General features: G+C 43.6%; 1 protein-coding gene across 13 annotated transcripts in view; it reads right to left on the bottom strand.

Annotated features, from left to right (window-relative positions):
* Nucleotides 1–1,231: 1,231 nt before the first annotated feature.
* NHSL1 (NHS like 1) overlaps nucleotides 1,232–18,012 on the bottom strand; it is a 174,332-nt gene continuing 157,551 nt past the window's right edge. For 8 of the 13 annotated variants that reach the window (XM_064413517.1, XM_064413519.1, XM_064413526.1 and 5 more), the window contains 3 exons: nucleotides 8,037–11,447; nucleotides 7,369–7,498; nucleotides 1,232–3,928 (listed from right to left, as the gene is read on the bottom strand). In XM_064413517.1, coding sequence (XP_064269587.1) covers nucleotides 3,205–3,928; nucleotides 7,369–7,498; nucleotides 8,037–11,447 — 4,265 coding nt within the window. In that variant the 3' untranslated portion in view covers nucleotides 1,232–3,204. Of the gene's footprint in view, nucleotides 3,929–6,825; nucleotides 6,957–7,368; nucleotides 7,499–8,036; nucleotides 11,448–18,012 lie in introns of all 13 variants that reach the window. The other 5 variants (XM_064413518.1, XM_064413520.1, XM_064413530.1 and 2 more) reach the window with 4 other exon arrangements.

Here is an 18,012-nt window from a genome sequence, read left to right as displayed (position 1 = left end):
CCTCTGTCAGAAAGCTACATCGGCTACTGAAGTAAATGGTATAAGCACCATTAAACATATTTCAGCACACTTAAGGTATTTCACTACACTTTGCACTGTGTAAAATGCAGTCTTGCAGCAACATCAGCAGGGTGCACAAACACTGCCTTCTGAATGTTAGCCAAAACATGAGCTTTAGCCAAAGCTCACCTGAAGTGGGTTTTAGAGGAGCATCAAGGCTACCTGTGGCCAGAGGCAAAAGTCAGCCTGTGCTACATTCAAGTTTAATCTCATATACCTGCACTGACATCATGCATTTAAGCCAGGCTTTTCCCAAGAGCTGCCCACACAGCCCACAAAAACAACTGGCAGCATCAGCTGGCCATCACCAGGGAAGAAGCTGGCTGTGCTCACCCCTACAGGCACTTGATGCAAAAGGCTGCAAATGGCTGCAGAAGCTGCAGGCATCAGAGCTACAATTTTGCCCAGTACATCTATTTTTCACTTAGATGATTTTCCCATCTGTAAACAATAAAACGAAGCCTGAGCATTACTTATTACACACTATCCTGTCAGGATGGTGGCATGAGGACTGGCTAGCATTAACATGGCTTTCTAAGGGACAGTACCTGCTGTGGAAAGGACTTGGTCCTTTCATGTTTCATGAGATCAGCTGAGCAAGACAGACCAAAGCAACAACGGCATGATGTTTAGTGCAAAACATTCTGCCACTGCTACCTCTTTGTAGCAGAATGTGGTTCAATATTAACAATATCTGAAACAATCTTTATTCAATTAGGTTTTATTTTAGTTTTAAAAATCCAATGGTTCTTTCAGTATCATATGAAAATGGTAGACAGTTTGCTGCACACCAGTTAATACCACCCTTGTTCCACTGAGTGCTGCTAGACTCAACTTGTCCATTTCACTTCTCACTCACTCTGCTTATAATCTGGTTCTCCAAGAATTTTAGTTTTCTGGGACAGGTTGCGAGTAGGACAGAAGTAGGAGAAACCCTCACAAGACACTGGAAAAAGCTCAGGATTATTTAAATTTTTTAGTCTCAGAACTGAGATACCAAAATGGGATGGATGTGTGAGTACACTTTAGTTGTGCCTAAAGTGAATTAGTAAATTTTGCAATGAAAACTGGAAATTAGTAGCTGGATGCATGGATGATGGCATTCAGTGGGTTGCCATACGCTGTGGGACACATCTTTTGAAGGAGATTTTAATCGACTCAAAAGACAATATGGCAACTGGCAGGCTTTTACTTTATTGAAGCAAAGTCACAGCATTTTCAGCACTATTCCCCTCTTGTGAAGGGAAGAGTTAAAACAAAGGCCCCTGAAATTTACATAACTAACAAGTAAAGGATTGAAGAAAGAGATTACAAGCGTATTTCTCTAAAATAAATAATCTACAAAGAGTGCTTTTTCTTCTTAAAAGCAATCTAAAAATGTAAAAATTCTACGGTAAGGAGATCAAAAGATATTTTAACAACTTTCAATATTTACAAACAATACAAAAACTGCGCATGCCATCAAATGATGCAAAATTCTTATTAAAAATTAAAAGCTTCATTCCTACCAAGAACCAAAAACTCCAGCCAATATTTCAGTTTTAATTAATGGTCTTCTTTACAATTGGAAAACCGTTAAATGTTCTTATTATCTGTAAAATATACAATAAAAACGAACCTCACTAAATTATTAATGTTAAAAAAGAAGAGCAATACTGCAGGCAAATCAAAAAGGAAAGTAACCGTAACTTATTCTTTGGTAACCAAAAGTTAGCAAGTATCTGTATTTCAAGTGATGAAAAGTAATAGTCTCCCCATTTTAACAAATGAAAGACAGATTTCCGGCAAAACACAATTCCCAAGTTTCAGTTTGAAAGATGGGCTCCACCTACAGCTTTGTAGTGCAAGTCAAATTTCTCTTTCTGATTCAGAAACACAACTGTCCTGGTTCCGGCCAGGACAGGGTTCATCTTTTGCAGCAGCCAGGAGGGGCTGTGGCCAGGACAGAGGTTATTCTACACCACCTCACAACACTGCTGGGAACAAGAAGAGGGGCAGCAGGTCACACATTACTGGGATCTGTGTGGTGAGCAGTCACCTGTGAGCCATTCATCTCTTTCATGAGCACTCTAAGCATTGTTGCTGTTACTGTCAATTTTCTCACTTCATTGCTGTTTCCAGTAATTTTTGATTTTATCAGCCCCCAACCTTCACCTTTTATGCCTCCAATTCTCCTCCCCAGCCACCCGAAGAGGTAAGAGGAGAGGGGAGTGAGTGAGTGGATACATGGTTCGGAGTGTTTTGGTGGGAACACTAAATTGGGGAATAAACCATGACAGTAACCCTTCCAAATTCTGGCAGTACACTGCCTCATTCATCTCCCACTTTCCTCATGTCTGCTTGCACCCTCCACACACATCCAGCTGTTCTAGTTCTCTAAGGGAATACTCCAGTCAAGGAAGCAATTCACCTGGAAATGTGTGTTTCACCAAGTGAAGGTGTGTGGCTGCATAGCAGCTAGTATGTGTGTTATAAAATCAGCTCCCTTTTCCACCTTAACTACACAGCTCATTTTCCCTCAGGAAAAAGAATTACAAGTACAGTACCCTGGACCAATCCATAACCTGGTGAGCTCATTGCTCGAGCAGGACACACTTCATCAAACGCTGGGCCATACCCCACTAAGGAGCCATGTAATCCCAGCACCAACCCTGCTACCTTCTCTCAGAGGTGAATGTGCCTCATTGTGCCTCCCTCTGCTTAACAAATGCACTACGCTGCATCACGACAATGCTTTTGAACCAAACGTCCAGCTTGTACCACAGGAGCCTTCCCTTTTCAGGCTTATTCCTAAATTTTGCTTGCACAATTGCAGTCTCAAGAAAAAGAAAAACTTCACACACCCCTACAGACTCTGAGGAAAGTTCCCCACCCCAACCCACCCCACAAGAGGACTTCTAAGGCTTTACACAAAAAATTCAACTGTTAGCGTTCTTCAAGCCACAGACCACTCATTCAAAGCAAGTGCTCCCCACCCCAACCCAACCATGCAGAACCATCGTCGCTTTAGCATTTAAACATACACATGCAGTTCGTGGAATAAATGCTCAGCAAAGTAACCTTGTCCTGGTCTGGGCTTTCTTCTGGAATCTAGTCCCTGTGATTTTCTAGACTAATATCCAAAGCCTTTTGTCACACTGTCTTTTAACTTTCTTCAGCTGAAGAGTTTAAATACTTCCTTGAAGCACCTGGTTGAGTCATTAAGTCTACATGGGCTGGATCCAAGGTCTCCTTGCAGCCTGCCTCCTCAGCATAAGGGAAGTCATTCATGTCCATTTCATCACTGTTAAACATATCAAGCTGCCCCTCCTGCTGCTCTTCCAAAGTCCTCCGGACCCTGCCCTCGGACTGTTCCACCACTTCCCCATCTCCTTCACTAATGACAGTCATGGGGCTGCTCTGGATGCGGTTGCGGACGTTGTACTTGCTGCTGGCAGCAGACGGGGGTGTCCGTGACCGGCCGTACCTCGTGCCAGAGAAGGACATGCTCCTGGGCATCAGGCCCTCACTCCTGGCCCACTCTTCCTGGGCCCGTTTGCTCTTGCTGGGTGAGCAGCTGGCAGAGCTGTCGGGAAGGTCAGGGGCAGGGTCTGTCTTTGTCCGGTGGAACCGCGGGTCCGTGTTCTTCAACATCTCTGCCGCGGACATACGGGAACTGGTGTCACAGCGACTCCCCTTCTTCAGCAGCAGGGCTTTGAAGTTGTCATTGCTGGTGCTGCTCTTGCGAACGCTTCTCTGGATAGATCCGGCTTGTTTGAGGGTAGCTACATTTGGGGAAGCACCAGTGGGAGTTACGGGGGGCGACGGAGAATGGTTGCGGGTACGGTCGTCTTCAGAATCTTTACGGCCAAGGACTTTCCTTTTGGATCTGAGTTTGAAACACACACACAAAAAAAGAGGATGACACAGAAATAAAAATTCTTACCTCCTCTAATTAAACTCAAGTTTAGAGGGATGACAATGAATTTAAGCTAAAGCAGAGACAGGGAAAAGGGAGAAGTGATCTAAATCTAAAGCATGAGTAAGAACACCACCAGAACTGTACAGGCACTAATGCAGGTATTGGAGGTATAAGACAAGTTTATTACTCTTTTTCTGCAAATCTGGAACAATGAAACTACTAAAACTGGCAATATTGATGTTCAAAATACTTCAGTAAATTTAGTGAATCGGGTTTTCTGAAGTCAGTATTCAACTGCTCAGACTAATGTGCTATAAAGATTTACACTCCATGCTGTTTTTCTGTTAATTTGGGGACTTGATTCAAAATATGTCATCTAGAGTATATGGGTTGTTTAGTTTCATTTTATGATTTGACACTCTCTGGAAAATTAGAGGCGTAGTTTAATGCACTTTCCTTCAGAAAAAAGGACACAGCAAAGCACTGCTGCTGAAAAGGAAGCCACATGTAACAATTCTAAATTAAATTATTTATAAACCCCTTCCCTAATCCAAATATTAAATAAATAGAGAACAAACTTTTCCAAGCTCCTCTCAATATGCAAAGACAAAATTCACAGTTATGTTGGTGCTCTGTCATTGCAACTTTCAACTAAATGAAGGAGAGACCAACTTCCTGACAAGAAAGTAATCTTTCCAAATGAAGGAGCGGAGTGTTTGTCTATTTAGATGTGAAGTGCAGGGACAACACACACACAAAAAAAAATTAAAGAGATAACCATGGAACTGGGAGTATGTGGAAACTGGACTTTTACTGCCTCATTTTCACATTTCCAGAAATCTTAAAGAAATGTACATGCCTGGTAGCTGTAGTACAGCTGCTTCATTTCTTTGCTGACTGAGCAAGAATTAATTAAAAAGGATTGTATAAGGCCTAATTTTAAATATGGTATTTTGGCAGAAGTTTAAAACAAGTCAACAGACTTCTCAGAGATATAAAATTATCATCCTATAAAACTCCATATTAATTTTTATCAAGCATATGTTCAATCCAGACCATTCCCCTTGTAAAACAGATGTCTACTTAATGTGATCTTTAGCTTTACTTTCTTAAACGCCTTGAGATTTTGCCAAGGCAAGCTCCATAGTGTCCATGCATCGCAGCCTATTGATAATTTAAAAACCTCTGAAAACAAAGAAGCAGGATCCATCAGCTGAGTAGGTGGCAGCAACAGACATTGCTATAGGCTGTGCCAAGACTTTGGAGTGATCCTGCCTCTCCCTAAGTTTATGCATAGCTCACTTGTGATGCCCCCACGCCAGCTGTTCCAGCTGTTATTTTCAGCAGCTGCTGCTGCCCCCACCTGTCTTTCTGGAACAAGAATGTAATGCCAATGTCCATTCAGCCTGAGAATGAATGGACACAGAAGACAGCAAAGAGATATAATGATGACTTCAGGAGCAGCCAATGCAGGAACCTCATCTAGATTTAACTGTGTGTTAGTGCTATAGGCAGCAGATGACCTGGGTGTTTGGATGCTCTGCGAGTCTGTACGTGAACACTTGTGTGCATTTGTTACAGGGAAAAGATTTTCCTTCATTAGGGTTTTGGCTGCCTATGGATATCTTTAAACACTGCAGTGCTGGGGTTGTACTGTTACTGAACCCCAAATTAAATTGGAAAAAAACATTCAGTTGCAAAGATCTGCACGGAAAGACTGTTATCCTAGCTTGGAGTGATCTGGTAAGACTGTGAATGCAGTGCAGAGCAGTCAGTTTGCTGTCAGCACCTAGCCAGCTTTTCTCAGTATGTATGAATTATGGAAGAAACTTGAAATTAAGAGCCAAATTTGGTTTTGGTGGCTTTTCAGACACAGATAGGGTATATGTTCAAACAAAACTATGACTTAAAACTTCAGACTGTTCTTTCTGTCCTTAATGCAAATACCACTAAATTTCATATCTTGCTCCATATTATATATTCAAGAATGCCAATTACTGAAGTAGTATCTCTTAGAAACAGCAGGGGAAAACCAAAACCTTTTTTAATTAATTAGCAACCAAGGAAGAAAGTGGTTCAAGTCCAAAGCCAGCAAAAGCAAGGGCATAATAAAAAAAGCATGTCAAGCAGTTCTAAGTACGTCACATCCAGTTCCATTGTCCATTTCCCCACAAACTCATGAATTACAGATATGTGCATATACACAGAAATCCACTCTCTATCTGCATACATAAAGGAGAATGGCTGCTGGCCAGAATACCTCATTCTAAAACCAGATTTGACATAGTTCTAGAGAGCGCCATGCAACATGAATGCAACAGACCATTTTCAGAACGGCTCATACAGGCCAAGTCCTAAGGAGTAATAGTAAATTATAAAAAGTCAGTATCATATATATGTAGTTTTTGTAGTGTCTGGAAAAGACTTGTTTCAAAATTTGAAAAAAAAAAATAGTATTTGCATCCAAAATGCCGCAATCTCCCAGCCGCTCTCTTCCCGATGTGCAGGCTGAGGGAACACCGGGATCACCCGCACCCCCTGGCAGGGAGGGAGGGAGGCGGCCGCTCCGCTTGCAGAGCGCGGCGCAGCCACGCGATGGCGCTGGCGGCACGCCCGGCCCGGCCCGGCCCGGAGCGGAGCGCGGCTCGGGGGAGCCCAGCCCGCGTCCCGGGCTCTGCCTTCGGGCGCGCTGCCCTTGGGGCTTTCTGGAGTGTTCTTCCTTCTGAGCACCTAACGTGAACAGCGCATGAATCTAGCTGCCATTCGGGATGATTTTGTTATCAAGGGAAATGAATAATGCCATTAATAATAGAGCCAGTATTGCACATTTCATTCATGAACCAGTTTGACACAAAATACCCGACCTCAGGCTGGATTATGGCAAACTATAATCCAGCGTTTGCCATATGTTTTGCCATATGACTGACATGTTGTGTTACTTGCCAGTTTCAGCCACGCTTGCCATGAAGCATTAGCGTTGAGCCTCTGTCCCAAACTGCACCATATAAGCAGCGGAGAGAGTAAAAAGAGATGGAGAAGAAGAACGAGAATGAAAACAAAAAGATACACAGAAAAAGCAACAGTAGAGTTAATATGGCAGATTGAGAACAGTACAGTAAATACTAGATGTAAATTGATACTTTAAAGGGCAAGGTATTTATAATATAATCTACATCTATTTAATCTGGTTGGGTTTAGTTCAGAATGGATTAAATACATTTATAAAATAATAAAATGCAAGTTCTTTTCCTCATCTTTTTCACATATAGCCTTAGTAGAAAGTTGATAAATATGTGCTTTCTGTTAAAGCCATGACAGTTGTAATTGGGTGCTCAATAAACAATATTAAATTTATTTCTGAGAGACCTACTGGACCCGACAGTCCAGGAAGGGCAGTTTTACAGTACCTGTGAATGGCTGCAAAAAGATCCTCAGTAGTCCTTGGTCTTGCTGGTGTTGCCACTCCGTCTGTCTCTTCCCCATAACTACTGCTTGGCAGGAATGAACTACTGGCTGTGTCTGACTCAAACACCTCCACTGTGCAAAGAGAACGAACAGCACAGTCAGTCTGTCGTGCGAACCCCACGGGCACACAGTCCCAAAACCAGCCCTTGCTGCCTCCAAGGAGAAGCATCCGATGGACTGAGTGAGTGCAGCGCTGTCATTATTGTGATTTCAGACCAGCACTTGCTTAGGGAGCTGCAGTGCATGAAATACATGCCTGTGCTTGCTCACGCATAACAGGCAGAGAACAGTAACAAAAGAAAATTTGTAAGGTTTCCACTAAAATGCAAAACCAGTCTAAACAACTGCTTTCCTAGCAGGCTTTAATACTAGCATAGTTAAATAAAGCATTTTCTTTCCATGTCTGCAACAATGAGAAATCAGAAAGGAATTGTATGAAATGTACAGTATTAATCAGATCCCTGCAAGTTTCTTTTTTTATTTGTAACAATCACAAGAGGTTCTGTCCTCTCAAGAATGCCACCTCAATGCTAGGATGGCTATTCTCACTCCCCAGCTTCTTCAAAATAGCTACTGCTGCATCTGATTTAGTCAGAGAAAAGAGACTCACCACTTTCGTTCTCTTGAGATAGGTGCCCGTCAGTGTTACTGCCACTGTCTTGGCTGCTGCCTGAACTGCTTCCTTCATCAAAAGCAGACTGCTCCTCCTGCCTGGGTTCTTCTTGAACTGGTGATGCAGCAGGCTGTACCACAAAGGCATTCGCTCCCACTGTCTCCGAGAAGGTGAATCCAGCAGCTCCTCCCTCAGGAACCAGGCTGCCAGAGTCCATCTCGCTAGAACCGAGTCCATCTGTAAGACGATTTCTCGCCTCCTCAGAGTGTGCAAGCACAGCGTCTCTCTTAGTTGGGCTTCTGGCAGTATCACTCACTTCAGCTGCTTTCTCCACTGTAAGGTCTAACTGTGGAGGTGGTACCAGAAGGAACAGTTTGGGTTTCTTTGAAATAGGAGGTGGCTTCTTGCTTGGCAATACACCCTGAGTCTTGTCAGGAGATGCTGGTGACCCCTGAAGTGACATGGCAGAAGGGAGGTCTTCACTCTGCACTGAGGACTCAGGTGTGTCATCAGTGGCTGACCCCAGAGCATCAGCTTCAGAAGATTTCTTTACATCTACTGCACTCACAGGCTTTTGATCACTGTCAAGCACAGGTGTGTTATCAGAGAGAATGAGAGGAGAACCCCGAGACAGTGTTTGAACTGCATTTTTAAATGAGGTGCTTTGAGTTTTCATTTCCTCATCACCTAAGCTGGTACTGAGTTTTAGTGAGAGAGATGGCTTTAGCCAAGACTGTGATGATGAGTTTACAGTACCCTTTTCCTGAGAGGTGGTTTCAGAAGCAGATTCAGTTGATGATTCACCTTCCGTCGATTTTTTCACAGACCTCAACTGCACCATTTGCAGTGCTTTGGTGGTTACTAATGGCATCACAGGTCTTGAATCTTGCTTGTTGAGTGGCTGTTTCACTGGACTGTAGCAAGAATCCTCCTGGTTGCGTTTCTTAAAAGAATACTGAGGGTGTATTGCTGCACCTTTTGTTATTTTGGGATCAAGTGGTGGTGCTGGTGGCGGGACAGCCAAGGGGCAAGAAGGAGGAGGAGGAACAGGTGAAGAGAAGGAACTGATGGAGGCTTCTTGCGGAAACCATGGCACAGTCTGAACAAAGGTAGAACTTACACTGGCTTCTGGCGGAGGAGGGGGGAACGTGGGAGAGGTCGACAATGGTGACAGATCCATTACTTCTGCTGGAGGAGGTGGAGGAGGAGGAGAAAGTTCAGGGCAATGTTGAGATGTTGGAAGAGGAGGTGGTGGAGGAGGTGCACCAGAATCCACAGGAGGGCTCAGGGCAGGGTCCAGTTTCTTCACACTCACACTCCCTTCAGTAGATGTATTTGATGAAAGAGAAGTGGATGACGAAGACATAGAGACTGAAGACAGAAGAGAGGACTTCCTTTCAGGCACTTTAGGCTTCAGCTTGGATTTCCCATTTCCTGATGATGCAGACTTTACAAGTACAGGCACTGGAGTAAGCGCAGTGGGTGTGTTGGACTGGCTGGAGTACCCACTCGATGGCGATGTGACTCGGTGGGATTTCTCCGGAGAAGCACTCTTTGGTTTGGCCAGTCCACTGGGCACTTGTGGCACAGAAGCCCTTGAGCCATCGCTGAAGTGGCTGATGCTGTAATCGCTGAGAGCAGATGAAGTACTGGCAGAATGGGTCACTGGAGATTTCACCTGGTCATCTGCCACCGCGGCATAGTCGCTGTAGTAACCCCACTGGTCAGCATACTCCGACTTTATGCTACTTGTTTCACTCTGGGAGGGAGTGACTGTGCAGATGGAGTACAGGTTTGGAGCAGTGGTGGACATCATGCTGCTGCTCGCACTGACCGAGCTTTGGCTGCGGGAGCGCAACACCCAGGGATCCTCATAATCACTGCAGGGGCTCTGGGAAGGGGAGCTACCATTTTTGCACTTGAGATTCAGCTGCAAAGAATGCTGCAGAGTGGCAATGAGGGTTTCATCAAGTATCTGCCCATTGGATTGGGCTTTTTTCTTAGGCATCCTTCTGAGTGAGTCTGTTCTGGATGGTGGCAAAGGTGGCTTCTTTGCCTTTTTCAGTGAGATGTTTCTTGCAAGGGATTTGTCACCTTGGCCTGCATGGTCATCCTGATATTTCTTCTCCTTTCCTTCAAAGACATTTACCACGCTGTCTCTGGGGTTCTCAAAACCATTAGTACTGTTGCATGGCATGTCTGCCTTCAGTCCAGACTCCATATGCATGGAGCCGTAGTAGCCATCGTGGTCCACAGAATACAGGGAAGTAGAATCATCCCTGACTGATGTCCTCTCCAGGCTACTGCTGCTCAGGTTGCTACCGGGCGAGGCACAGCCCGGTGTCGTACAAACCACCTTGCGCGAAGGGGTCTCGCTGCTCTCTGGAGACTTGTACAGCCAATGCTCCGTGCTGCTCACTGCTGCCTGCGCTCGCTCCCCAGAATAGCTGGATTCGCTCCGACCGTCGCTGTCCTGGGAAGGGCTTGCTAAAGCAGCAGTGTTCCTACAGCTGTAGCTCGTGCTCTGAGACCCAGCCTCTGCATTCCCAGGAGTGCTTAGAGAGACAGCAGAGTCACCAAGAGAAAGCATCATGACAGTGTTAGATGGGATGGTATCTGAAGTCTGTGAGTGACGTGTGGAGCTACTCTCACTCCAGTTACCACTTGAAGAATGGTGATCTTCTTTCCCACTTACTGCACTGCCGGCAGCAGGATTGTCTCTTGGATTTGGAAAGGCAGTGGAGCTGGACATTTTGCTATCCAATGATCCAACACTCTGCGCAGCATGAATAAGGATAACTTCCGAGGAGGATGACAGTGTTGCATTGGGTATGATGCTTGTTGAGTAAGTGGCATGAGGAGAGACCACACATGCTGGGCTTGAGGACTTCTCGCTATCACAGCTTCTCACCTCTTGGGACTTTGGCCTTGACGGGGTCCCCAGTGTGGGATTACTCCTCAAATGCACAACACTATCATCCACTTGCAATTTACTTATCTGGTGGGGTAAAGTGCCAGCAATGTCTTCTGTCTGCCTTGACATCATGCTCTGTGTCTGATCTAGGGACTGCAGAGACACTCTCGCACCAACCCGAGGCAAGCTGTGAAAACCTATGTCGTTATTTTGGCGAGAAGCAAATATAACTGCAGCAGAATCACTCATCACCGACATGTTTCCAGATGAGCTGGAGAACTGAGACATCTGGGCTGCAATGCCTTGTCCTTTCTGTGCTCGTATTCTTCTCATGGAAGGGGGCACAACTTTAACTTCCTCGGTCTGGCAGCTGGTGTCCTTGGTTTCAGAGCGCTGCATAGCGGAGCGATAGCTGTCTAGTCTCCCTAGCGTGGAACAGTGATCTGGGACATACATCGAATGCCCTCGGAAATCACTTTGGCCAGTACCAACTGCTGGAGTCAAAACAAAATAATTATTTCCTGAAGCACAAATTCACATTTATCTTCTCACTCATTTAAAAAAATACAGCAACCCAGCAAACTGCTTGATCCCCAAGCTCCTGCAGGTTTATGCCTTCTGAAGAAGAATCTGCAACAATGGATTTTGCAGAGGCATCATCTGTTTTCTGCATTTCTCTTCCCTTTTTCCTTATTACCAGGAACCTTCTGCTTGCAGAATCGTCTGCGTTCCTGCCGCACATTCGACACATGAAATCCTCTGTTTATGACATGGTAATAATTTCCATAGTAATCAGTTGTGTCAGAAACCAAGCAGTACTGTTTGACTTCCAGTAGGCAACGCAGCAGGAACAGACAAAAGCCTGAGAAACGTGAAGTGTGTTCCCATGCTAATGCCTCATGTAATAAAGAAAAGGGGAAGGAAATCTGGAGACTAATATGAATAAAAGGATCTACTTTTTACAAGCACTACACTTCAGAAAAAAATATTTCAGGAGACACAGATAGCTCTCCAAGTCCTGCAGTTTGTCTGAAAGAATGCTAACACATAGAAACATGCACTGCTTTACCACAAGAAATACATATGCTGTAACAGCATCCAAATAAGCATTATCCCACACTGCAAAGAAAACCATCAGATAACATTTCTCCATACAACTACTTTCTATTTATCATAAAAGAAAAACACTAAGAAGTGGGGAAAAGAAACAGCTGGTATTGATGGTTTCTTATCCTCAGCACCAAAAAAATAACCAAGAAGGAATGATCACATATTGGCATAATTCCCCCCACCCCCAACTCTGAAGACAATGAAAAATCAGTTTTAGTTCAATATACAGTTATCACTCAGTCAATAGAAAGGATTCTATTAAAGGGCTCTTTTAAATTTACAGTTTTATTGGTAGCTGCCTTTTAAAATCACAAACCAAAGGACTGCTTTAAAATTAGCCTGTGTAGAGCTGCTGCTTTTGAATTCAGTTGCATTGCTGTATAAATAGCAAGAGAGAGGCAGGCATGCTTCTGGAGATGCTGGTAAGGACGCTACACATATGTCACTGTGGGGGAGAACTGGTTATTTCAAGTCTCTGCCTTAGCAAGTCTCAGAAGCAATAAAGTAGCATGCCTGAAAGGAATGTTCTCCTTTCATATTTACTATATGAAACTCCATTGGGAGGATAGGTATTCTTATCATGCAGCTTTAAAAACACCACTTAAAGGACATTTAATCATCCTCATTCTTGGCAGGCAAAAGAGGCATTTAGGGTAAGGAAAAGAGGGCTCTGAAAAGGCTACAGTTAAAGCAGCACACACAAAAAAGATTGTTTACTTCTTTTCTTCAGGCATGTAAGTAGTCTTTCAGCAGCTTGAAGCCTAGTTAGCTTGCTTTGTGAAAATTCTCTTGCTCTCATAAAAATGCACCCTCTTTCTGCTTCTGCTAGAGGTTTGCTGCAAAGCTAGATACTCAGATGCTGGCAAATGTCTTGGATAATCTAATATGAGATACTGTCAGAACAGATGGACTACTGCAGCCAACCAAGAGAGCGATTTGCATATTCTGTATACAGTTATTAAGAACTGTACAGTAAGAAAAATAATTATCCTTTCCAGGTATATTTCTTCCTATGGAATCAGTGCACCCCTTTGGTTAAGACAGAGAAAAACATCGAAATAGACATTACAAATATTTCTGGAACCATCACATAACCAATTTTAACTGCTGGTAAATTAAAAATATCTGGTAACAAAAATCTGCATGCCAAGATATGTACATAACCAAAGAGATGGGGTATTTTTCTTCTCCTGCCACTGTGAAACACCACACACGCAGACAAACACACTTGCAGATGAGACAAAAAGATTGTGCTGGTGGAGAATGAAGCTGTCAGCACTACAGCAAGTGTCTAATACTGTCACACACTGACCTGTGGTTGAGAGCATTTGTAAGTGGTATGTCTGCACTGTACTCACAGAGGAAGCTAAATGCACCCTCTTTCACAAATAGTGTAATGCAGATGGGTGTTTTATGTCTGTTCAAAATGTTACTGCTAGAGAAGGTAAATGGTGAAGTGCTGGACTTGCTAACCTCACCTTCTCCTTCCAAGACAAGGAGAGTTAGAATCATTTATTGGGACATACAGTTCATGGTAAATGCACAGTGGTATCTGAAAAAAAATTAATGGCACTGAATAAAAGAGGCCACAGAATAGAGGAGGCCACCGATAGCTATACTGAAAATGCCTGGCGCAGCAGCTCCTGCCCCTTCCCTTGGGACACACCCCAACAGAACAACAGTGGGCACTGCTGGCTGCCCCAGCCAGAGCAGTACACTAAAAAGAGGGCAGCATCAACAATCAGCTGCAGGATGCTGCTGAGAACCAGTGCTTACCCCAGGCTTGTTACCAGAACAGATGTCATTTACGGTCCAACCTAATACGCTCTGGGAAACTGCATAAATTGACTCAACAGCAGCAAATGTTCCCAACCTCAAAACTGCAGGGAAGCCCATTAGGGCAAGTCTTTGCACTGGTGTGAAGACTGGCCTCTTCTAGTCAGAACGATTCAGAGCCCAAATGAACACAGGATTATGGAGGGCAAGACAGCACAGCTTCAGACATATAAACTACAGGGCTACATCCTTCAATGGGCTATGGTCAGGAAAGGAATTTTGCATACTTGTTACTATTACAGGAACATAACTTTGAGGTTTTAAATTTTGGTGGTTTTTTTTAGAAAAACTCTATCAGCTTTGGTTTTGGCTTTACATGTATGCACAATCTCATGCAAAGCTGTGAGGATTTACTCTTTTTATAGTTCTGTTTTATGAAGAGGGACAACAGAAATCTGCAGGGAAAATGGTTCAAAAAAACCAACCAGAGGAACATTTAAGACTCAGGTATACTGGTAAAATGCTGAGATGTTTATGATTTTGGTGAAATTCAGAGGAGGGTAGCAAGGAGTATTTTATTTGCAATTTACAAATGCACCGTAAAACACTCACTCACTTCCAGAGTAATACCGGTAAATAAGGATTTTCAAAACCCCTTAAAATCTTTGTTGGTACTACAGCTAGAAGACAATCCCATTCTAAGGGACAGCTCAAACCTCTGAGTAAGTACACTGAGAATGCTAGGTTTGTCAGAAAACACCTAATACTTAAATAAATAGGAGTCAGAAGATAGAATATCTCTGCAACACCAAAATCCTTGAACAGAATCAGATCTTTCAAAGAATACCATCCGTAAGTCCACCTAGTTACAGGGACAATGTGTGAGCAGACAGCAGCAAAAAATGCTGCAGAACCAGACATCAGGTTACAGATGCTGATCATCATGCAGTCAGAAGTAGCTGCAAACTGGGTGCATGATAGATGTGGCTGAAAGCAACAACTGTCCTGTCTGCCTTTTGCATTATCCTGTGTCCAGCAGCACTGCAGACAGTGCTATGTCCCCCACAGCAGACCTGTATCTATGCTCTTTTCCTTTTCCTTACCCTACTATGCTGCAAATCTCTCCTAATTAGGGCAAATGCTCTTCACTGTGCATGTTTAGTGCAGGCTCCAGCAGCTAGTAAAGAACACCCACTCTGTGGACTCTGGTGGTCACTGGTGTTGCTCATTAGAGAGGACAGGGATTGAGAATGACAAATTTGGCAAATTTGATGGGGAAGAAAGAGTGTCTGTATTTAATCCCTGGGGCCTAGCTACTAACAGCCCTGCTGTGACTCCAGCTGATCTGGTGGCACCAGCAGCTTGTTGCAGAGAATCACATGAAAGGTCCTCTGCATTGAAATGAGCACGGAAAACGGAGGGTTTGAAAAGATAAACAAAGTGTGTGTGTTGGTGTCACAAAGCAGATGCCTGTTTCAAGGAGAACAAAGAAGTAGTCTCTTTTACCTTCTGACTAACCATTTCTAATGTAAGCACTTGTCTCTTATGCCACAGGCACATTCCTAAGGTGTGTTGCTCTCACTGCCTCCTCATGCCCCACCTAGCAATCCTGCTGCAAACCTGGTAAACTGGCTAAGTCACTGTGCAGTTTAGTGTTACAAATAAACCCCAGAGATTCTTATTTTGTTTTACCCCAGCAATTAGAAACCCAGTGATTTTAACAGACACTCAAAAAAGAAACAGACAAGTACACTGGGCTTACAGCAATTTTAAGGAATTTTCACTGTGTTCCATGAAGCACCTGTAATCTCTCATCAGAGGGGAAGAAAAATATTGCAGTGAATCCTGTGAAACTTTTCAGTACAGCTAAAAAAAAATCCTAAATACTTGCACATATCACTGCCACCCTGAGAGGGAACAGTCTGATGTAAATATCAGGAATTCAAGTTTTCTTGATTCTGTTCATTTCTCTAACCTAACAGCCTCTGGTGAAGTTTATATTCTTGGCATCTGTGTTTTTCATCCTCCCAGTACCAAAAGCAGAATATACCTGCTTTCTAACACCTGATCTATAAATGGATAGTGCTGGAAATGTACAATTGTGAAAAACTACAGGTAGAAACCCAGTGTTAGTCAAAAGGCGCAATAACTTTGAAACAGAGAAATTCTCTCCAAAGACTGCTAAAGTTCCAAATAGAAGCAGGTGTAGAATTACTTGGCTTGAACAGCTGGGTATCTGTGTGGTATTTCTGTAGGACCAATGGGTATCTGGGACTTTTCTTACCCATGGGACCTGTAACTTGAGTGACTGCTAGCCCTGAAGGGAACTAACTGGAGAAGAGCATCAATTAAGAGGCATTTTTAATAGAACAGCTGAGTTTCCAAAGATCAGAAGGACACATTTGCCCCCATGTTGCTGAGATGGAATTGCTTCCTCTCAGGCATGTCAACAGAGAGTTTCAACAGTCCCAAATGATACCTGAGACACCAACTGGTACCACCAGGGGTCTGAGCTGCACAGCAAGAAAGCAAATGAAGGACTGACAGTTGAGGTGTCAGTCGTTTCCATCCCTAGGACTGTCACGAGATACTACAGGTGAGAGTGAGCTACTGAAAAGATGAGGTAGGAAAATAAGCTCTAAAAACTGTATGTGGTCATTCTGACCCTCTGAACCTTTAGGTCAAGAAGGGGGAAAAAAGTACACGGGGCAAGAAAATCACAGAACCAAAAAGACTATTAATTGAATCTGTAAGATGTGAAAAAAGGAATGGATCTGTAAGATGGAAAAAAAGGATTTAAATAATCCAAAGGAAGTACACACAAAGCATAAAATTAGAAGACATTTTTGGAAACCGAGAGGACAGAATCTTTCTGTGCGAATAAAAAAGACCCCATCAAAATGCCTGTCAGAAGAAGGAGGAATAAAAAGGCGGAAAAGTTGAAGATGTTTTCCTGTCCCTTGTTTTGGTGAGGTATGTTTATTGGGAACTGTGGTGGAACTGATAGTCAGGTCTGAGAGCTGCTCCTCCTGAAGACAGGGAAGGAGTCTGGGACACCAGAAGCTGCCCACTGGTGTCTGGGACTGCACTGGTGCAGAGCTCTGGAGAAACACAAGCAGGCAACTTGGAACTTCCACAAAAAGAAAGTTCGTTTGAGCCAGACCCTAGAGCCCTGACACAAAGAAGGGATCATGGAAAGGTGGAAAGCATTTTGCTGCCTTTACTTCATCTGGAGAGTTGGAATGTGTGAAGGGAGCTGATGATAACCAAGAGCCAAAAAATGAGCAAGGCCAGTGACAGGTTCTTCCAGAGAGGTGCTCATCTCTACCAAACTTCTCTTTGGGAATCATCTTGTCTGAGGGAGGAACACAGGTTTGCAGATAAGGTACCATCTGAAGAAGACATCTAGAGACAATGGATACTGGCAACAGTGCAGAGAAACCAAGAGCACTTGAAGTAAAACGTCTCAAAGTTTCTTGCTCTTTCTGCCATTTTGACCCAACACTGACTCCATTAAATATGTATGTAATATTTATGTTCTGTAAGACAAGGAAGGTAATTCAGAAGTATGCAGAACTAATTCTTTTTCATTGCTGTGTTTGGCAGAGAGAAGAATGCTTTGCCTTCTCCTGTTACTTTGGTGTCACTCTGCTAAATAGTATTGAAAAGGTGCTGCAGTTAAAAAGCAACTTCAAAAAGTAACTGCATCTCTAAACTGGGAGACACTTCACATTCTTATTGTGTCTCAGAATCCCATCTATCATGTTGCATTTTATTCATGCAGAATTTTTAATGCAGAATTTTCCAGTCTACACAGAGAGACTGGTTCATAGCTGGAAGACACCTGTGAAAACACAACAGCATTTCAATGCTAAAAACCAGGAATGTTAAAGACACTTTGAGCACACGGGTGAAGTTAATGTTTCCTTTCAGTATGTCTGGCTAAGTTCTATGAGGGCACCACATCCGCTGAGCTCAGGCCAGCAGCCAGTGCAGGCTTTCTCTTCTGCTTGGCCTCTTCTGTTCCAAAGAACCCAAAGCAGCCAAGGGAGAACCCCAGCGGCTTGGCCTCACAAAAGTTCTTCCAGGCTCTCTCATAAGAAATGAAAATAGTCCAAGCCTGGTTGAAGCTTTGAGGTTCTCTCAAGTTTCTGCTTCCTTCTGAAGGATAAA

This window comes from Passer domesticus, chromosome 3, assembly GCF_036417665.1.
Source record: "Passer domesticus isolate bPasDom1 chromosome 3, bPasDom1.hap1, whole genome shotgun sequence".
Lineage (NCBI taxonomy): Eukaryota > Metazoa > Chordata > Aves > Passeriformes > Passeridae > Passer > Passer domesticus.
Note: the sequence above shows the minus strand (reverse complement) of the source record. Positions and strands in the feature narration are given on the sequence as shown.